The 19,751-nt window shown below is 41.7% G+C and overlaps 3 protein-coding genes across 3 annotated transcripts; 1 reads left to right on the forward strand and 2 right to left on the reverse strand.

The window, feature by feature from the left end:
- Window positions 1–4,229: 4,229 nt before the first annotated feature.
- LOC124673278 (obtusifoliol 14-alpha demethylase-like) lies at window positions 4,230–6,028 on the forward strand. Its single transcript, XM_047209392.1, has 3 exons — window positions 4,230–4,508; window positions 4,618–4,842; window positions 5,006–6,028. Exons 1-3 carry the CDS (start codon window positions 4,230–4,232, stop codon window positions 6,026–6,028), a joined length of 1,527 nt encoding a protein of 508 aa, XP_047065348.1.
- Window positions 6,029–10,760: 4,732 nt separating this feature from the next.
- On the reverse strand, window positions 10,761–13,694 carry LOC124673279 (CDT1-like protein a, chloroplastic). The gene is made up of 7 exons (XM_047209393.1): window positions 13,336–13,694; window positions 12,770–12,889; window positions 12,445–12,679; window positions 11,440–12,042; window positions 11,160–11,361; window positions 10,975–11,065; window positions 10,761–10,871 (listed from the first exon to the last, which is right to left on the reverse strand). The coding sequence occupies exons 1-7, from the start codon at window positions 13,692–13,694 to the stop codon at window positions 10,814–10,816; spliced, it is 1,668 nt and encodes a 555-aa protein (XP_047065349.1). The 3' UTR covers window positions 10,761–10,813.
- Window positions 13,695–16,084: 2,390 nt separating this feature from the next.
- Window positions 16,085–19,250, reverse strand: LOC124675108 (alpha-terpineol synthase, chloroplastic-like). The gene is made up of 7 exons (XM_047211178.1): window positions 18,977–19,250; window positions 18,538–18,811; window positions 17,707–18,088; window positions 17,289–17,507; window positions 17,001–17,139; window positions 16,603–16,857; window positions 16,085–16,493 (listed from the first exon to the last, which is right to left on the reverse strand). Exons 1-7 carry the CDS (start codon window positions 19,172–19,174, stop codon window positions 16,191–16,193), a joined length of 1,770 nt encoding a protein of 589 aa, XP_047067134.1. The 5' UTR covers window positions 19,175–19,250; the 3' UTR covers window positions 16,085–16,190.
- Between the last annotated feature and the right edge of the window lie 501 nt (window positions 19,251–19,751).

Consider the following 19,751-nt stretch of genomic DNA (forward strand, 5'->3'; position numbering starts at 1 on the left):
ACATGAAAAAGATTAACTACAGAAGTTTCTTATTCACAGGGCATGTAAATGATTAAAAAAACTTAGTAGCATTTTTTGTGGCAAGGATGAAACAAATAAACAATGACTGGAGGACTTCAAAATTTCCACATATGGCAAGTAGGGGGGTGTAGATGAAAGACAAGTCATGCAATGAAGCAGAAATGACAATACATGTAGGGACATATACAATCCAGCACGCACATTCTCTTCTTTTCCTACAAACAAATTGTAACCACATGACTATGCTGGTGTGGAATTTGAACTCTTTTCTCAAGTATGATATTGATGATATGTAGTCGTGGTATCTATGGGCCAAGTGCAGATTATTTACTCTCGAGAAATAAAATACAGTACAGAAGCAGACGTACATATATACGCAGGTTTGGGAATCTGAAAAAATATGAGAAAATTCAAGGTTTTGCAAAAGAGCATAATAACTAGGCCGAGGGGAATCTGAAAGTCCTGCCTTTTTCTTGCAAAGATTAACAACCGTTTGTCGTTTTTTCTCCAGTCCAACCAGCTGCTGTTATACCGAGAGGATTTATTGGGTGTAGTGTAGACATGCAGAAGTCAAGTCATGCAAGAAAGCAGAAATGACAATGACATATAAGCCGGGACCTAAATTTTGTTTTGCATAAGGGGCCTAAATAATCCAGCACGCACATATTTCCTTGTCCTACTAACAGACTTGTAACAACATGACTCGGCTAGGTTGGAATCTTAAGTATTTCTCCATGCATGATGTTGATATGGAATCAGCGTGTCTATAGCGCCAAAAGCAGACTTTTTCATCTCTCGAGAAATACAATACAGTAGGCACATACACGCACACATACTTAACAGCAGATCTCCACAATAATTATAAAATGTGAAAGAATTTCCAACGTGTCGACCGCTAGCCACTCTGTTATCGACAGCCTGAGCAAACATTTTCAGACGGTTGCACCTAAAGTTCATATACACTCGCTGTTACTCCAGGATAAGGTAGAACTACACGTGTATCCAATACGTAGACAACATTGCCGGTGACATGCTATGTCTTGAATTTCTCTTTGACATTTTATTATTGGAGAAACAAAATATACTGATATCAATATATTACCGTTCGCTAAATAATGAGTACCACACGAGCACGTTGGCTGGCAGGCGTACAATTGGAAGTTTTCTTTGGAAACAAGAAGTTGATACGGAACCGACTACGACCAGCAAATCCCATCATATCTATTGATTTTTCAACAAGTACAGCTTACAAGTAACCTATGTGGCTATGCCCTTGACTGATTCTGGAAGAAAAAAATGATTTGGTGGTATTTGATCCAATCAAAATCCTGCATTGCAGGACTTCGAAAATTCCACATGCTACATGTAAGGAGCTGGATACTTGGATGGACTGAACTCACCGTTGTTTACCTGTCCACACAGGCATGACAAGTCATATGATATTCTTGAAAATTCTTTTGTTGTGCCTATGAGTCAAAATACGAGACTGAATCCGGCCAGTACCGTTGAATGAATAGTAAACATTTGATGGGGATACGGCTTTATGCATCTATAAAATGCATCGATCCAACTTGCAAAGGTAGCTGCAATAAAACCATTTCAGTTCAAGTTGTCTCTAATTGATCTAAGTTTCACATCCTGTGATCACATCAACGACGTTGGTGTTCAAGCAGAAAGAAGTGTAAGATCCTCTCCCTCTCTCCCTCTCTCCCTCTCTCTCTCTCTCTCTCTCTCTCTCTGATGTTTTTTTATAACTACCGTGTAGTTGCCCCTCATCATCTTTCATGTCTTCGAAGAATTTAAAAAACAAAAGAAATTCATAATTTATTACTAACTTTAGTTTTCTATGTCATATTACCAATACGTGGAGTTATATTACCAATACGTGGAGTTATAATGTGGTTGGCGCCCTTTCTACATATTAGATGCATGCACTCCTATGAAATTATATTACGTTGAGATTAAGGATCCGGGTGTAGCGGAGCAATGACGTGGTGAGATCTCGAGTACAGTTAAGAAGATCTATCAGCTGAATCAGATAAATAGTTGAATGATGTTTATGTGCAGTTATTAGGATAATAAAGGTCGAATAATATTTAGTACCAAAATCTCTTCTTGTGGTGTAAAACATTAGCTGATCAAGTCTCTTCTTGTCTAGGAGATCTACGTTCTCTTAGTCTATAATAATAATAAATGTAAGTTTCCATTTATATTTGGACACAAATTCATATTTGGCCAGTATTTTGTATGTGAATATGATTTGTTTAGCCTCCATATTATGTTTATGTATCGATAGAGTAAGTTAGAGAGTTGTATACACCCTTTAGTATGGCAGCTATTTCTTAACCGATGCGTTGTAGGAAACTGATATGGAACTCCCCTGTCCCTCCCAAAGTAAAACTGTTTGCCTGGAAGGTTTGTCGCAATGGCTTAGCAACACAGGAAAATATGGCACGGAGGAAAATGGCGACGACTAGCGCATGTCCGATCTGTGGCAAAGAAGCTGAAGATACATTTCATATTTTTATGCGGTGCCCTCAAGCTCGTGCTCTCTGGTTGGCGATGAAGGATGAGTGGGAATTGCCAGCGGATGACCTGATCAAGCCAACAGGAACCGAGTGGTTGCTTCAGCTGCTCACTGTTATCCCAGATACACGACGCGCGAGAACACTTTTGGTCTTGTGGAGGATTTGGCACAACCACAATGAGATGACACATGCAAAACCATGCCCCTCCATTGAAGGATCCCGTCGATTCTTGCTGAGCTACGCCAACTCCATAACTATGGTCAAGCAATACTCTGCGGCGGACATTATTAAAGGAAAAATGATCATTGATCAAGGCTGCGGCCTAGGAGTGAATAACAAGGTCCAAGAAGGGAGGCAGCAGGTGTGCATGAGATGGAAACCACCAGGAGCGAATCAAGCCAAGCTAAACACAGACGGAGCTTTCCTGAATAATAATGAAGCGGGTATTGGGATGGTGTTGAGAGACCACCATGGCAAAGTAATTGTTGCTGCTAGCCGTGAGATACCACAATGCCAAGATGCAACGGAAGCGGAGCTGATGGCGATAGAGGAAGGCGTCCAGCTAGGTCTCCTGTGCACAACTCTCCCGTTCTCAGTTGAAACTGATTGCTCGGAAGCAGTTGAACTCATCCAGGAGGCCACTCCGAATACCTCTATATATGCCTTTAGAATTTCTGTCATTCGTGAGCTTTTAAGGGAAAGAGAGATATCTGTATCCAAGATTAGCCGTGACGCCAATAGGGCCAGTCATGAGCTTGCTAAGATAGGTAGGGTTAAGCATAGGTCGAACGTGTGGTTCATGGACTTACCCCCGGACGTGCGCCGGGCCGTCGACCAAGACTGTAATCCCCCTATTATTTAATATATCTTTCTTTCCCTCGCAAAAAAAAAAAAACCGATGCGTTGTATTACATTTATATTTTTTTTTATCTCTTGCTCTCTCAATGATACTCCGCAACATTTGTTCAAACTTTTTTATGTCACGTGACATGACCGCCAATTTGATGGCGTAATCCAATAAGTTTGTGTTTCATAACAACCAGTTGGCAGTACAATTAGTTAATTGATTTTACTATGCGTCAACCAAATACCACGGCAAGACCCAAGGGAGATTAGTTGTTCCACTTGATTAAAACAAGAGATAATAAATAAGTTAGATTCGATCAGTTCCAAAATAGCTGAAAGTACTATGTTCATACTGTTGTACGTGGTATCATCATAATTTCTTTTGCAATCTTATGCTGAACTGCCGACCACCGAGCCTCCATGGATCTCCTATTTTTTCTCCTGTGTCACGCCTTAAGTTTTTGCCAAATTAAGCTATTATGTCTTGTTTGAAGTATATAATATTATATAACATACTCCCTCCATTCACAATTGTCCAGGGTTCTAGGTTTAGTTAAAATTAAACTTTACAAAGTTTGAAAAATATTAATATCTAAAATATAGAATTAGTACTATTAGAATCATCTTAAAATGTAGTTTATATTATATAAATTTACAGTTATGGATGTTTATATTTTTTGTTACATGTTTGGTTAATTTTTTTACTTTAACTAAAGCCATAATGCAGGGTAATAAAAACGAAGGGAGTAATAGACAAATATGTGTAATTGACGATATCAGACTTAATTATCTTCACGCCCACAAAGTTAATTAACACTTTTTTGTTATCAGCACATGGATCGGATTACAATCTACACTGCAGCCTTCTTCACCATAACATTTATGTTTCTCACAACAATTATCTCCAAGATCATTGCAAGAATCAGAACCGTTCTACCTAGTCGCAAAGAAAATAGATCACCAACTCGGCCAACACAAGTGGTGAGTGGAACTCCTCTACTGGTGGCTCTGCTCACACTTGTGACCCCCAAAAAGGGTTTACATGCTGCAATCCATTACCTACACATGAAGATGGGCAGTGTGTTCACGGTGAACCTTCTAGGGCTGAAGAAGGTGAGCTTAACTGATCCTGTATATGCTGACCGATAGATCTAATTAACTTTAAGATAATTATATTGTACTTTTTAATTAATCCTATTCATATATCTCAAAAAATTTGAAGGTGACGTTCTTGGTTGGGCCAGAGGTCACTCCTCATTTCTTCAGAGCGTCACCCTCTGAGATCGACTTCGGTGTTACGGCTAAGATCATTGTGCCCGTCCTTGGTCCTGGAGTTCTCTTTGGCGTGGACTTGGCTACAAGGAATGAGCAGATCCGATTTTGTATCAAGGCGATAAAGCCGGCTAGGTTACAAAGAGATGTGCATTCCATGGTTCATGAACTGGAGGTAATTTTTTTCTTAGATGATAGAGTATAGATTTACACAACCTGAATATTGATGCCAAGCTCCTCCCTTCTATTTATATGCTGTATTTAGTTACCCCGGTGCGCCGCTTTATGATTATAGGTTGGTGGTGTTTTTGTTTATACACATATATTCTTGCATGCAGTGCTACTTTTCAAAATGGGAACAACATGGGATTGTTGATCTAAAGCACGAGTTGGGGCAGCTGATCGTGGTGATCGCAAATAGATTCTTACTTGGCAACGAGATCAAAGACAAGAACTTGGGAGAAGTGTCCACACTCCTCCATGAAATATTTGAAAACAGCTTCCACATGATTAACTTCTTCTTCCCACACCTCCCAATACAGTCACACCGTCGACGTGATGAAGCACGTGCAAGGCTTGGAGAAATACTCGGAGACATAGTCAGATCACGGAGAAGAATTATCTCAGCCCGAGTCGGGGATGACCACGAAGAAGACGGTGATGTGCTGCAAAGCTTCATCGACTCCAAATACAGCGATGGCCGATCCATGACTGAGAGTGAGATTGTTGGGCTGCTCATCGGAATCTTGTTCGCAGGACAGCACACGAGCATGAGCACCAGCACTTGGACGGGAGCTTGCCTTCTGACCCATGAAAAATACTTGGCAGCTGCAGTGGAAGAGCAGAGGCAAATCATTGCGCAAAATGGGGAACACATGGACTACACCATCTTGTCAAAGATGGGCACCTTGCATTGTTGCATCAGAGAGGCACTGAGGCTCTACTCGCCAACGCCAATGCTAGTCCGACAGTCACACAAGAGCTTCACCGTGAAAACTAGAGAAGGCATTGATTATGAGATCCCCAAAGGGCACACATTGGCGTGCTCCGTAGCGCTTAGCAACAAGCTGCCTTACATCTACAAGAACCCTGATGTGTATGATCCGTGTCGGTTTGGTCCAGGAAGGGCCGAGGACAAAGCTGGCGGCAAGTTCTCAGACTTGTCGTTTGGTGCCGGGAGGTACTCCTGCTTGGGAGAGGACTATGCTTTCATGCAAATCAAGGTGATATGGAGCTTTTTGCTAAGGAACTTTGAGCTGAAGTTGATATCCCCTTTCCCCAAGCAGGAGCATGAGAAAATATTGCCAGGCCCTAGAGGAAGAGTAATGGTTACTTATAGGAGAAGATCACTAGTGACTTAGCAGGCAACTAAATTAATTATGTAACAAAAGGTGTGGTAATATGTACTCAGTTCATAAATAAGTGTACTTTTAGGTTTTCTCCTAAGTTAAACTTTATTAAGTTTTACCAAATTTATAGAAAATTGTTGTATATTTGATATTGGTGTGGTACCGAAGTTAATAATGAGAGCTAATATACATTCTTGTACTACATCACCTCGGGTCGTCCCCTCTAGGCGGTTGCGCCTTCTTCAGGTCTTCCAGTGGATTCAACATCCCATTGACGAAGATATTGAGTACGCTGGTGATTCCATTTGACTAAATATTTATATAATACCATAGTTACATAAAACGGGGCTAAAATATTACAAATGGATATATTGATGCATGAGTACAAACAGTGGCAGGGCCAGGTTGGCTCCATAGTCCAGGCAAACTACAAAAGCTCTTGATTGATGGCTGTTTCCTCGTGAGGTTAATTGGTTAATGTGTTAATTTCTGCTGCAACCTCAACGAAGGACCCTGGGAGGAGCCCGGGCAGCTGCCCAGGCACGTCGAGCTGAAGCTCCGCCACTGAGTACAAAGACAAGAACAACTAGGCGATGCAACTGTTACATGATTCAGATAACAGAGATGCCTCAGGAAGAAACTAAGAGTTTTCAAAAGAGCTATTATTTCACCATAGTCCCAATGATAATAGTCTTATGTATGCAAAATCACTTTTAGATAAGAAACACATGGCAGAATAGTCAAGAGGAGACGCACCTACCAGATTTTTCATTACCAACCACAACCTTCTTTTAGTTACATGAAAGTGTGAAAGTATAGTCATTTAGTATGCTATCAACAGAGAAAATTACATTTATTAGGTATGTATGCCTGGCCAGTCTATGGCCAAACAATGATGGATGCCTGGCTAGTTGATACATCATTGTGTATCCTATAGTATTGACCTATTGTAATATATGCCACATTATGATAAGATGTGTGATCCACCTTAGCGCAATCTTGCAATTAGCTGCCACTTGCAATTATCTCCTATCTTTCATGAGCCTCTCGATACATAAACCACCGAAATTTGATCCTCTCGTTGCTCAACCAAAGTGTACAAAATATAATAATCCAGCATTTAACGGGCCAAAGCTAACTTATTTCTCTGTACAGAGAGCCACTCCATTATTGAAATTATTAAGATAGCAAATGGACAAAACAATGCTCTAAGAAAACAGAGAAACTATAAAATGCAGAAAGGCCTGCATGAAAAAAAAAACACCTATTAGCTGAAATGGGCACCTTGCAACCTAGGAGCTCATTAAAATTGACTGAGACATCAGAATTCGACAAAATGAAGGGGTGTACAATACCTGCACAAACTCCATCAGCAGCAGAAGACCCAAACTATATCCAGCTGAACGAAATTTTAAATCCATGAATTGGATCAAACATTCAGAAGATTAGGACAGGAGATGCATACTTATATGAAGAGTTGCTCCACCAAGAAACACATGAATATAGTCAAGTTACAGCTACCTCATACCCTGTATCTACAGAAAATGTTATCTTGAGAAGCTGAACTACAATAATGTTACTTCTGATAAATTGTGGGACTCGGCCATGACTATAACATGCTAAGTTTAGATTCTCATATATGTTCTAGCTTCATCGGTAAAACATCAAAAAACTAAATCAAACCTCCATATTCAAATGAACAGATATTATCTATCAGATGGTGGGAGAGTGTGCACTGCTACTAAATATCATGTTTAACATGTCAGAAAGCTAAATAAAATGCACCTCCCTAAGTAAATGGAATTTTAAAGAAACAAAAATGAAAATCCATGAGGTAATTATGAATTCGAATGTTACTTATCTCCTTTGTACACACGAATTGCGAAACTACAAAAGCTAGCCAGAATACTCAACTTACTATCGTTGGTTCAAGCTAAATCCAGAAAAAACTAATATTATGTGGATGACAGCATAAACATTACACATGAATTGCGGAAGCTAGGAGGACTACCCGACTTGTTATGATTGAAATAAATAAACTTTCGAAGTTCTCTAGCCACTTGGTAAATCAATATGGTAGGACACTAAATTAACACTTATTGTTCATCTAAGGTTGAGAATGGAAGAAAATGGACGATGACTAACCACAGATGCATTTATAGGTTCCTCCAGCTAGACTAAGGTAAAAGCTAGAAAGATCGGATGGCCATAAACACACAAAAAATGATATATTTCCCTCAGGATTTTAAGAAAATGGATCAAATAGAAAGAACAGTTTGGTATTATGGTATACACTACAGTTTCAGGTTTCTAATTGGAGCCAACTTCAAAAGGGCAAAGCCAATGTAGTAACTGATTGAATTTTGTCTTCCAGTCAGCATTGCAAGAAAATCTGAGCACAAATGTTTGAAGTAATCACAGCCCATAGACCAAAATAGCCTCTAGAAGTCTTGGGTGCTATCGGTTCGAATTGCTGTTCAAAGCAATTCACCGTTCTGTACAGAATTGATTTTCTCTTTTGTCTTATGCAGAAAGTAAATATCATAACATGATTGTTGGAAAAGCCCACATGAATAAGTTGATTAATTATCTATATGCAATAATACATTTAGCCAAAGATGAACTTTTTCATAGAATTGATTTTGTTCAGATTTTGTTCATAGAATTGATTAATTATCTATATGCAATAATACATTTACCGTTCTGTAGAGAATTGATTTTCTCTTTTGTCTTAAGGCAAAAGCGGTGAGCTCTGAAATAATTCAGCAAGCTACAATTGTTATCCGTCTTATGTTTGGTTTCCCATGTTACTTACCTGATTTTATTTTATTTGTATAAATTATATCTCATTTTAATGTGCCCATTTCTAAAATGCATCTAAATTCGAAGTGAGTGCGACATATTTTAGCTACCAAATTTATGTCTAATTGAATAAATAATAAGACCATTGTTCAAACAAGGAATTTCTGTTCCAGATTTTAGAAATGTAGTATTTCTTGTCCTGGTGATTTAACTTTTGTTTTTGTTGCAGTTAACAATTGTCAGAACTATCCAGTGAATTTTCTGTTTTGTTCAGATAGCCATATGGTGGTCTTCAGTTCAGTTGTTGACATTTTGGTTTAGAAGTACATAGTTACAAGCATAACTTTCGTTTAGGTGTATAGAGATGTTATATTATGTTTTCACTAAATAAATCATTTAATAAACTATATAATATTGCAGTATTTTTCACAAAACTCCCCAAATAAGTCTCCATTCAAATCACATGGTGCCTGACAGAATTTGATAGAAGCTTACCACACACAACACACAGTGCATGGAGTTTACTGCTGCATCAACTATGTGACTGGATGTGGTGATGAAGAGAAAGGAATCGGTTGAGGATGCTCCTATCTATTGCCTCCTTCTGTTGTTGGTGCTGCTGGCCGCCAGTAGTGGCTTTGGCCTTCCCTCTAGCGATTGTTGGCTGCTGATGATACAGGAGCTACTGGTAGACCACCGGTTGTATGGCCAGTGCCTGAAAGACGCCAGGGTAGGCTCCATCAGAGGCTCCGAGCTGCCGCTCCCGAGCAACAATGACCTCCCTTCGTAGTGAAGGCCCATCGATGACCAGTTACCCAAGCAGCGGGAGCAACATCGATGACATGACATCTACTTCGGAGGACACGCCTCCGTAGCCACAGCGCAGAAACCGCCCAGACTGCACCCTCCGACGCTGCTCCTGGAGTAAGAACTAGTGGGTTTTTCTGCAGATTCAGAGACAGAAGCCCAGCTCCTCTAGTACATTCAGCAAAACCTGTAGCTTCGTAAGATTTGTGAGGCTTGGCTGGCCTGCTAGTGACCCTGTTGATGAGTCAGGCAAGGCGCCTGATAGACAGGAGTAGTCTTTTTTTCTTTTCTCCTGAAATGCAAAGGCAGTAGCACTCATTGAGCATCTGAACTTCAAGCGGAGTGAGCAAGGCACTGTTTGGTGGACAGTATATCTTTTTTTTTTACATTGCACAGTATATCTTGATACCTTCTTCCAGCCTCTAGGCACCATACAACCATTTCCGAATCTATGCCTCTGCTGCATCTACCCTGAAAACGAATTAGGATAACTGAGAATGATGGAACAAACTATTACAGCAATCTGAAAAGAAATGTTTAGCAGAAAATAACATCCCTAATTCTTTACAGAGAACCACTCTTGAATAAACGATTGCAGTAATCTTAGTTGCTCTTCAACTGCCCCTATAAATTTTGTAGTTTAACATCAGGATTTACATGGCAGACAACAGTTGAAGACAAAATAGAAGATAGCTCACACTTCACATTGTAAACATCATTTTTAAATTTCAACATGACATTATACAAAGGCAGTAGACCTTTCTTGCATTCACGTTCCAGAATTGGTTACAGATTTCAGCATTCAAACTGTGATAAAGTGCTAAAATAAATTCCTTGAGTATTCAAAAAAGTTCCTTCCAAACTGATCATAAGTGAAATTAACCATTAGTTTCCCATTTTTTTTACATTCTAGATAGTAAGAAAGGAAAACTTCGAGTCAAGAGCTCAGCCACATACAACACATCATTTATGTCAAATAGAACCACAGACGATGGATGTACACGCTGTGAATGAAATAGATAACCTTATCAGCCGTTAAAATTGTGGAGCTACACATGTAAACCATTGAGTGAAGAGTTGTGTCCGAACTTGGAACACAAGTGAAGACAACTTCTAGCCTCTAGGCACAGACATGCACTATGATACTGCTACATTTCTAAACAAGGTGCACACATTTTGTGCTTCACCCTACTCGACACCCTGCAACCTTTGTCGAATCTCTGACTGGCTTAGTGATGTATCGATGCTGAAAATAAACAAATACAAATTAGGTTTGTGATTGTGGAAGAGGATAGCTGTCAAGTCTTACTATAATAAAAACATTTATGCATCAGAGGGCAAATGCTTACCAGCAGAGGACATCTCCACTTAAAGCAGCCTTCTCGGAGATCCACTCAGGAACAAACTCTTGCAGCAATTTCAGTTGTTCTTCAATCTCACCTGTAAATTTAGTAGTTGAACAACATCAGGATTAGCATTGCAGACAGCAGTTCAAGCAAAAAAAGACCAAAAGCAAAGCAAAGGTCACACTTACCCTTGTCAACAATCTTTGGGCTACGGTCAATTATCCTGTCGACGAGCTCATGCTTTGCCAGTACAGAGCGCTGCCTCGACTGATAGATAAGAAAGATAATATCAAAGGTGTTCTGCAGGGACGATATAAGCTTCTGCCTTTGCACCTGATCAGCAAATCCTGTTTCCTTCTCCGCTAAAGCTCTCTCCTCCTTCTGCTTTACCTGCAATCAACATATGGGTTATCATTTGTGCATATAGCAAAAATGAGAATATCATAGTCACAATCAACAATAACTTACAGATTGCAAGAGGGACTTTGGAAGGAAACTGAGCAGCTCATCATCGGCATGAATGGTAGACGTGCTTGTGCTTTGGATCTCTTCTTGTGTAGTGCTTGCATCCTTTGTGGGTGTCATGAACAACTTGGCCCTGGCTGATCGCTTGACCGTCTGCAGCTGTGGCGTGTCGCACCTGGTACCAGAGGTTGGTCTCTTTGGGGTGTCAAGGCCAGGTGTGGTTGCCATTAATCTCACTGGTGTAGAGACGAACTTGGCAGGAGTTCCTTCTGAAGCACCAAACCTGAGCGCAACATCCTTGCCACCTTTCTCTGTGCCACCAGAAGTGAGCACCGACTTTCTGCTCAATGGAGATGAAGCGGACGACTCAGCGTTTGCCAGTGGACTGGTTGTACTGGTAGTTCCAAGGCTGGCTGAAGATCTCTGCGAGAACCTTCTCTTGAAGGAGTGTGACATGTGTGACATCCCAACAGGCTGCTGTTCAACCAGAGACGGTGATGGCACAGCAGATACAGCTTCAGGAACAAGTCGAGGCGTGATCTGAGCTACGCTTGGTTTTGTTTGAGTAAACGGATGCGGCAGCTCATGCTCTGGAATATCATCTCCCTGAAAGATATATTAAAGAGAGCCATGAATATTTGTTTGAGTACACATACACCAACATCTGTTTCAGCTAGAACTAGACATACAGCTACCAATTGGTTTCCATTTGACTATAAACATGCACAAGGACATATTTTCACTTCCCTGAAAGATAAAGTGCAGAGAGGTGAATACCTCATATCAACTACACATACACCAACAAGTGCATCTTCAGCTAATGCTAGATATGCAGTTCCTAGTCGTTTTGCATTTGACTATAAACTTGAAAAAGGGCATGTTATACCAAATATGCATACACGAACTAGTATATTTCCGTTAAACAGTTGCCATACAGTTACTGAACTGTTGTCATTTGTTTGAAGATGAACTTGCAAAGTCAGTAGTGATAGAAGATTATCACCATACCTCGGGATGGTTCCTGAAGAAATCCACCAGCCTCTGCCTGAAGATCCTTCTCAGGGCCGAGTAGCGGGTTTCCCCCTTCTGCAACACGCTGCCCTCAACTGCATCAGCCAGCAAGTTCACCTGAAGATCAGGCTTCATGCAGCAGGTCTTCTCGTCACGCAGAAGGATCTTATTGATGACAATCGCCTCAGGCATAATGTACTTGAGCTGCGCAAGATTGCCATAGGTAAACCTCCTGCATACAGAATTATGATGATTAGAGACTGAATTGTGGCAACAAAAACAGCAGCGACCGTCTGAGTGGTTTGTCGGAATAGGCCGGTACCTGTCAGCCAGATTCTGAACACTGGCGCAGATGTTGGGGAATGTCGCCTTGGACCCCTTCATGCGGAGCAGCCGCGTGGAGCTCTCGAAGCAGTTGAAGAACTCACAGAGCGTCTCGTAGCTGACAAAGGGCACAGACAAAATTGTACATCAGCACTGGCGTATAAAATTTACTGGTCGGGATCATCAGCCATTTTTTGCATCCAGGTAATGGTTTTCGGGTTATGGGCGCAATGTTTGGCATCACAGAAACGAAATCGCATACATTCCAGGGTTGGTTATTAGTATTGATGATGGTCTGTAAGTAAGTAGAAAGATCCAATTTCTGTGGTGTCGAGAAATCCAACAGGATGGAGATCTAACTGACGAAAAATATTAAGCAGAACTTTTTTTTGCTGCAGCCAGAGTACAGTCCCAATTCTGGGCAGAGTAACTGGCACCGCGCAAACGAGATTGGCATACCGTGGTTGGTTTTTACCAGACTAGTGATGGTCTGAAACTAAGTAAGTCGAGGAATCGAACTATATACGGAACTCCGATCGCAGATCTAGGCAGGAAAATATATACCTTTGGGGCAGCTTGACCTCGGGCCGGCGCTTGACGGGGCTGCGACCGGCGCCGGCGCTCACGCCGAGCTCCCTTGCGACGGACTCGAGCGCGTCCTCCTCCTCGGCCACAGCAGGGCCCTTGTCCGCGCGCCGCAGCTCGAGCGCGGCCCGCCGGACCTCCTTGACGGAGAGCGCGACGGCGCCCTTGCCCGCCGCGCGCCGCAGCAGCGGCCGCTGCTCCGTCTTCTCCGGCGTCGCGGCCTGGTCGGGGAACAGGGCGGCCGCGGGCGCGTTCTTGGGCTTCCGCGGCGTGCCGGCGGTGGATGCCGCGGCCGCCGCCGAGGTCCTGGCTCTCTTGGATGGGGTGGCGGCGTCCATCTGGTCCAAGATTTGGTGGTGGATGAGGAAGTGGGGAAGGGATTAGCTGCGGAAGATCCCAGATTTGGTAGGCGTTTATAAGCGGTTCGGCAAGGGTGCGGATCTGGACTGGAAGGCGTTAATAGCCTTGGCGCCGGGGTGTTTTTGGCGGGAGGCAACGGGGCAGAATGGCGGGAGGCAACGGGTCTCATCTGGTGGTGTTGGCGCCAAGTCGTCCGGAGGCTGTTCTTCGCGCCGCGCGCCCGCCGAGTTCTCGTTCGAGAGTGTGTCGTCGATGGGGGCCCACGTGTGAATTCCGTCTTGGCCCAACGGCCGTTGCGAACGTGTGGCACTTATTAGGCCGCTGTTCCTACAGGGAGGTGCTAACCGGATTTCCTATACACCCACCAGGTTGGCGTTTTTTTTCCCGAGTCATTTTTCTGTTTCGTTTTTTTTTCATTTCTGTTTCTTTTTTCGTTTTTAAGATTAATTTTTTTAATTTACATATATTTTTAAATGTAAATTGTTCTAACTAAAAAAATTCGAGAAAATTTCAAATTCGAAAATTGTTCAAGTATAAAATTGTTCAAATGCAAAAATTGTTCAAATGTGAAAATTGTTCAAGTATAAAAATTGTTAATATATAAAAAATAATAAAATTTTAAAAATATTTGTTCCAATTTAAAATTTTTTCTAATTTAAAATTTGTTCCAATTTAAAATTTGTTCCAATTTGAAAAAAATTCCAATCTGATGTTCAAATTTTTGGAAATATTTAAATTTCTGAAAAAACTAAAATGATTTTAAAAAATCGGGTCCAAAAAGAATCAGCTTTTGAAAAACGTAAAAAGAAAAATAAAACAGAAAAAAACGAAGAAGCAAAAAAAACAAAAAATAGAGTCGGAATGTGTTGGGCCGGCCCAACAACCCGCCTGGGGGTGTGCGGCACCTGTCCGCGCCGACCAGGTTGACGTATAGCACCCCCCGGTGCTAACCATCACCCCTTAGAGATGGTTTATAACCATCGCTAAGGGGGGGCCGTTAATGGGCCTAGCCCATTAGTTCGGTTGTTTCAAGATTTTCCAAATTCAAAATTTCTTTAGATTTGGAATTTTCTTAGAATTAATATTTTCTCATATTCAAAAATTGCTTTGATTTCAAATTTTTCTAGATTCGAAATTTTCTTAGATTCAAAATTGCCCAGATTCAAAATTTTCTCAGATTAAAAATTTGCTTACTTTGAATTTTGTTCGAATTTTAAATTTGCTTAACTTTAAAATTTTTGCTCATTTTAAAATTTGTTTTAAAAAAATCAAAGAAAAATCACAGAAAACCGAAACCGAAGAAAAGCAAGAAATAACTCGATAAAAATCTGAAAAACCCGAGGCCTACTGCTCCTGCCTGTTGATGTGTTGCGGCCCAAACTCACCACCACGCGGGCGATGGTTTGTACCCATCACCCGCGGGTGATGAATAGGATTCCGCGTTCCTATATGTGGATCAGGTCGACGCGCATACTGCACCGCACAACTACAAGAGGCACAGTACAGACCAACCCAGTTAAGAGGTGCAAGGTTTTCTTCTTTTCTCAATCCTGTTTTTTCTTTTCCGCTTATTTTCTTATAAGATTTCAAAAAAAGTTTATGATATCAAAATAGTAAATTTTTAGAAAGGCGCAGATCTAAAAATATTTAAATTTTATAATAGTTCAAATTTGGAAAATGTTCAAAATTGAAACTATTTAATTTTTAAAAAATGTTTAAATTAAAAATATCCAACTTGAAATTTATATATTTATGAAAACATTTAAATTTTAAAATATTCAGATTTTAAAAATATTAAATTTTAAAATTTTTTGAGATCTAAAAGCTGTTATAAATTTTGAAACAATATGTATTTTAAAACTTATTTTTATAAAAGTAAACAAAAATGAAACAACAAAAAATAATAAAATAAATATAGGGCCGCATCCCACTAAACCAACAACGGGTTGGGGGTGTGCGGCTCGCCGTACCTACCGACTCGGTCGGTGTATAGGGGCGCCCTCTAAGGCTTCATATCGTCGACATGTAAATCTAGGCCTGGTGGATCGGCCGCACAATAAGGCCCCCCATGCACCGACTATTAAACGTGTATGGCCATGTTGCTCTATGGAGTCTAGGACAAAGGGAGCAGAGATTGCTACTCTTTTCAAATATTGATTTGTGAAAGAGATCGCTTTCATTTACTTGAGAAAGCTCTGAAGCCTATAGGAAACAATAGGAGTGCATTTCTTGTGTGTGTAAAAGACTAAGTAAAAGATCTCCGCAAGCTAGGAGAGATACATTGGTTGGAGTTACCATATCACAACCAACAAATATTTAGACCTTCTTTTTTAGAAATGGGGGAAAAATCCCGGCCTATGCATCCAAAGAATGCAGACAGCCTTTTATTGCATCATCAAAGGAGAATAAATATTTAGACCTATACAACATCTTTCCGAGAGCAAATACTATGTTCTGTATGTTTATGGTTCCGTTTATGGTTTCACGCTCATTAAAGGCTCCAAGAATAACTCTCTGATTTGCCTTTTCTTCTGACCATCTGGTGCCCCAAAACCATCTCCACCTAGGTATACACAGTGCGAGATCCGAGCCAGATTAACGCATGCTTTGGCAAAAGGTCTAGGAAATTTGCAGTGTTTGAATGCGTCTTCATTAATTGACTTCCAAGTGTCCATGGTAAGGTCTTCCATGGCTTTGCGAGACTCTTTCTCACGGGATCTGTTCTCCGACATGTGGATAGCTATGGAAGATGGTGCATCCCCTCTCTCCAGTTCGTCCTGTGATACATAAGTTCGCACAATACATACATTAGATGGCTGAAAGATAGATTTGATTTTGGTGGTGAAACATGAAGAGACTAAAAGAAAACAAATTGGTTATCCTTACGGAGTGTGTTGCGGAGTCGTTGCAGAGCCTAAGGATTAGAGATGCTGACTGAACTAATCTTGGGTAGCTTCCAACTTTACCAAGAGACTCTGAGGTGAGTTTTTCTTCCATACTAAGGAGGGGAAAAGCATGTTGCAACAACAGGGGTGCAGAGGATGAAACTGATCCATTTTTCAGGTACTCATGGAGTGTTGGTCTATGATTTCCATGGTGCCACTTCGCTTCCACCAGGAATGACTTCGCCATGTCATGCCACTGTAGTGTTATGTATTTTGTTAGATAAATAGTTTGGTGAAAAGTACTTATACCAGATTACGAAATTATGTATAATTTATTAAGGCCTTTTAGTGAAAAGTATCTCTATGCTATTAGGAAGTTGATTACACATGGGAACTTACTGCTTTCCGAAGGAGAGAACGTGTGTCACAACCATGTTGTTTCATTATACTTTCAGCCACCTCGCCTGATGTGTTGTACATGACAGAGTAGAGTGCTTGCATGTATTCCGGAAGCCTTTCGCTTGGACTTTCTTCCCATCTGACAACATTTATTTGAGAAAAAATTAAATGATGAAAAAGATTTATTCTAGGTGAAACTATCATATCTATGTATTTTCACACATGCTAATCCATGGAAAGAAGATTATGTGAATTATGAGCATAGCAATATTTGTTGCACATAGTCACCTTCCGATGGCCTCAGTGAACAGGACTAGTTCATCAATAGTTCCATAAACATCATAGACATCATCCAATTGAACTATAAGATTAGCGACTTTTGCAAGCACTTCACGACAATCTCCATGGTTTGGCTCCCACATGATTCCATTAGAGTAATGGAAGCACTCCATTAGACGGTCCCTCGCGAACCCCAGTTTCCCAACAAGGGAAGTCTCCTTCCACCACCTACGCGAATTAATCCAAATGCAATATCTTAAAGTAACTTTAGACAAGGATATATCAGTGAGGTACAAAGAACTTTTTGACAATATACGTTATATATCTCATCGAAACTTCATCTTAATATATACACATCCCATCAGGTAAGTATGTGAAATAATTGGGGAGGGTTAATTCAATTGTATGTTTCTTCAAGCTCGATTACCTGGCAAGTCTCGCAAGCTCTTGCTGATGCACACATTGCACATTGTTGAAGTCCATCACCGCGAATTGGAGGAGCAACTGGTCAGAATTGCTGGCGTCCCTAGCATAATGATCTATGAACCATCTTGCCTCTAGTCTAGTAGACCTCCGGTGCAATGGAAGGTTCAAAGCATGAACCACACCGCGTCGTGAGTGTGGATCAATGGTAGGTAACATTTTTCTAAGAGCATTAGCAGAAAATGCTCTTGCCTCGTCCAATGTTTCCTCACCTCCAAAGGCAAGGTATGAAGCCTCATACAATGAGAGGAGTGCCTTGACATCATCGTTTACCAGTGTAGATGTTTGGTAGCTCTTTGATACGTGCCTGAGATTTTCCAGAGATTCTACATCATGTTGATAGCATTAAACATTGTCAGTTAACTATAAACCACATTATACGCAAAAGTCAAAGTACAAATAAATCCATGTTTATATGCATGCATGCATGGATATTAAATTCATAGAATACATATGCAGACAATTCATATTTTTTCTCGAAATGGAGGCGTAGCCTCAATTTTTCATACAAAGGTTAAAAGTTAGTAATCATCATATGCGCATGGGATCCTTGTGCACCTGGTCCTGGTGCACCCAATGTCAAATCCATACTAAAAGTTTGTTATAAATTGGACTCACGCCTTGGGGTAAACAAAAAGACAAATCGTGCTGGACCATGAGATTATTGCATCTCCGAGGAATGCCATACGAGAGGTAGTACGATCCAATATGATGCTGGCAGAAGCTCAAGTTTCCATTCTTACATCGTCTAACAAGGGGTGTTTGTGTTCCGTACCTTTGCGGAAGGCTACTGGGAAACCACTCTCCCTGAGCAGCCTGAACCTCAAGGCCTCGGAACCAACATCGTCACCGTTGCACCGGTGAGGTTTGCGGTGGATGGAGCTGAGGATAGTGGCGATCTCCTCCTCGAAGTGGTAGGCGACGCCGAGCCGTTGCACCGTGTCCACGAGCCTGAGCATCGCAGCTTGGTCGGCGACGCCTCTGCTCGCCGCTGCCAGCCGCTCCCCCACACCGGCCTTGAGCTTGTCAAAGTTCCCATCTGGTCCGACCTGTAGATGCCATGCATGCATGGAAATATAAATTAATTTCCGTAAGTATCTGCCTCTGCTTTCCGTAATATAACTGTTTAGCTGATGTCTACTTGATGATCCATAAGAATTTCGATCTACTATATATACACATGTCGAGCTTATATATATCTGATCTAGTGGTACCTGGTTGGCATGGCCGCGATTGTTGAGCGACAGCATGAGGAGGGAGTCGTAGTCCCAGGAGCTAGGAGCGTAGTTGGCCGACCGCCGGGCTGGCGGAGTTGGAGACGACGAGGAGCAGCGCACGGTTGCCGCGGGCGACGACGATGTCCGGAAGCATGTGCTTGTGGTGGCCGCCGTTGGCTGTAATTGCCACGCCATCGTGCTGCGCGCTGCAAATCTAGGAAGCTTTTGGTTTTCTTGGCAGCGAGCTAGGCCGAACAGGTTCGTTAAGCAAGTGCTGGTTTGTTGTTTGAGAGTAGCCACCAGAATGCTTGCCTATTTATAGGCGAGCTAGCATAGGGAGTGATCAGCAAAGAACCCATTTTTTTTTCTCGAATTTTCAACGGGGAGGAGAGGTTCCCCACCTGAATATATTGAAAAAAATGGCTAAAATCCAAGGTAGGTTACAGCAAAGAGAGAGGGTAGAGAGCTACAGAGGTTGGGCACGGAGAATTCCATGCCAGTTATCAATAGCAGCCCTAGTTTCGACAGTGAAACGGACGTGCCAGAGAGTTGCATCGTCGCGGCATAACTTGAGGAGCAGCTGGGTGGATGGCGGCGTGTCGTGGAAGACCGCGGCATTCCGCTGCTTCCAGATGTGCCAGCAGCAGAGGAGGGCGAAGGCCGACACCGTCCCCGGAGCGACCGCAGGCGGCATTTGAAAGAGGTGGAGGTCGTGGATGTGTGCTTCTCGAGGGATGGAGACCCCGAGGAGAGACCAGAAGGGGGTGCCTGT

The sequence above is a fragment of the Lolium rigidum genome, chromosome 7 (genome assembly GCF_022539505.1).
Source record: "Lolium rigidum isolate FL_2022 chromosome 7, APGP_CSIRO_Lrig_0.1, whole genome shotgun sequence".
Lineage (NCBI taxonomy): Eukaryota > Viridiplantae > Streptophyta > Magnoliopsida > Poales > Poaceae > Lolium > Lolium rigidum.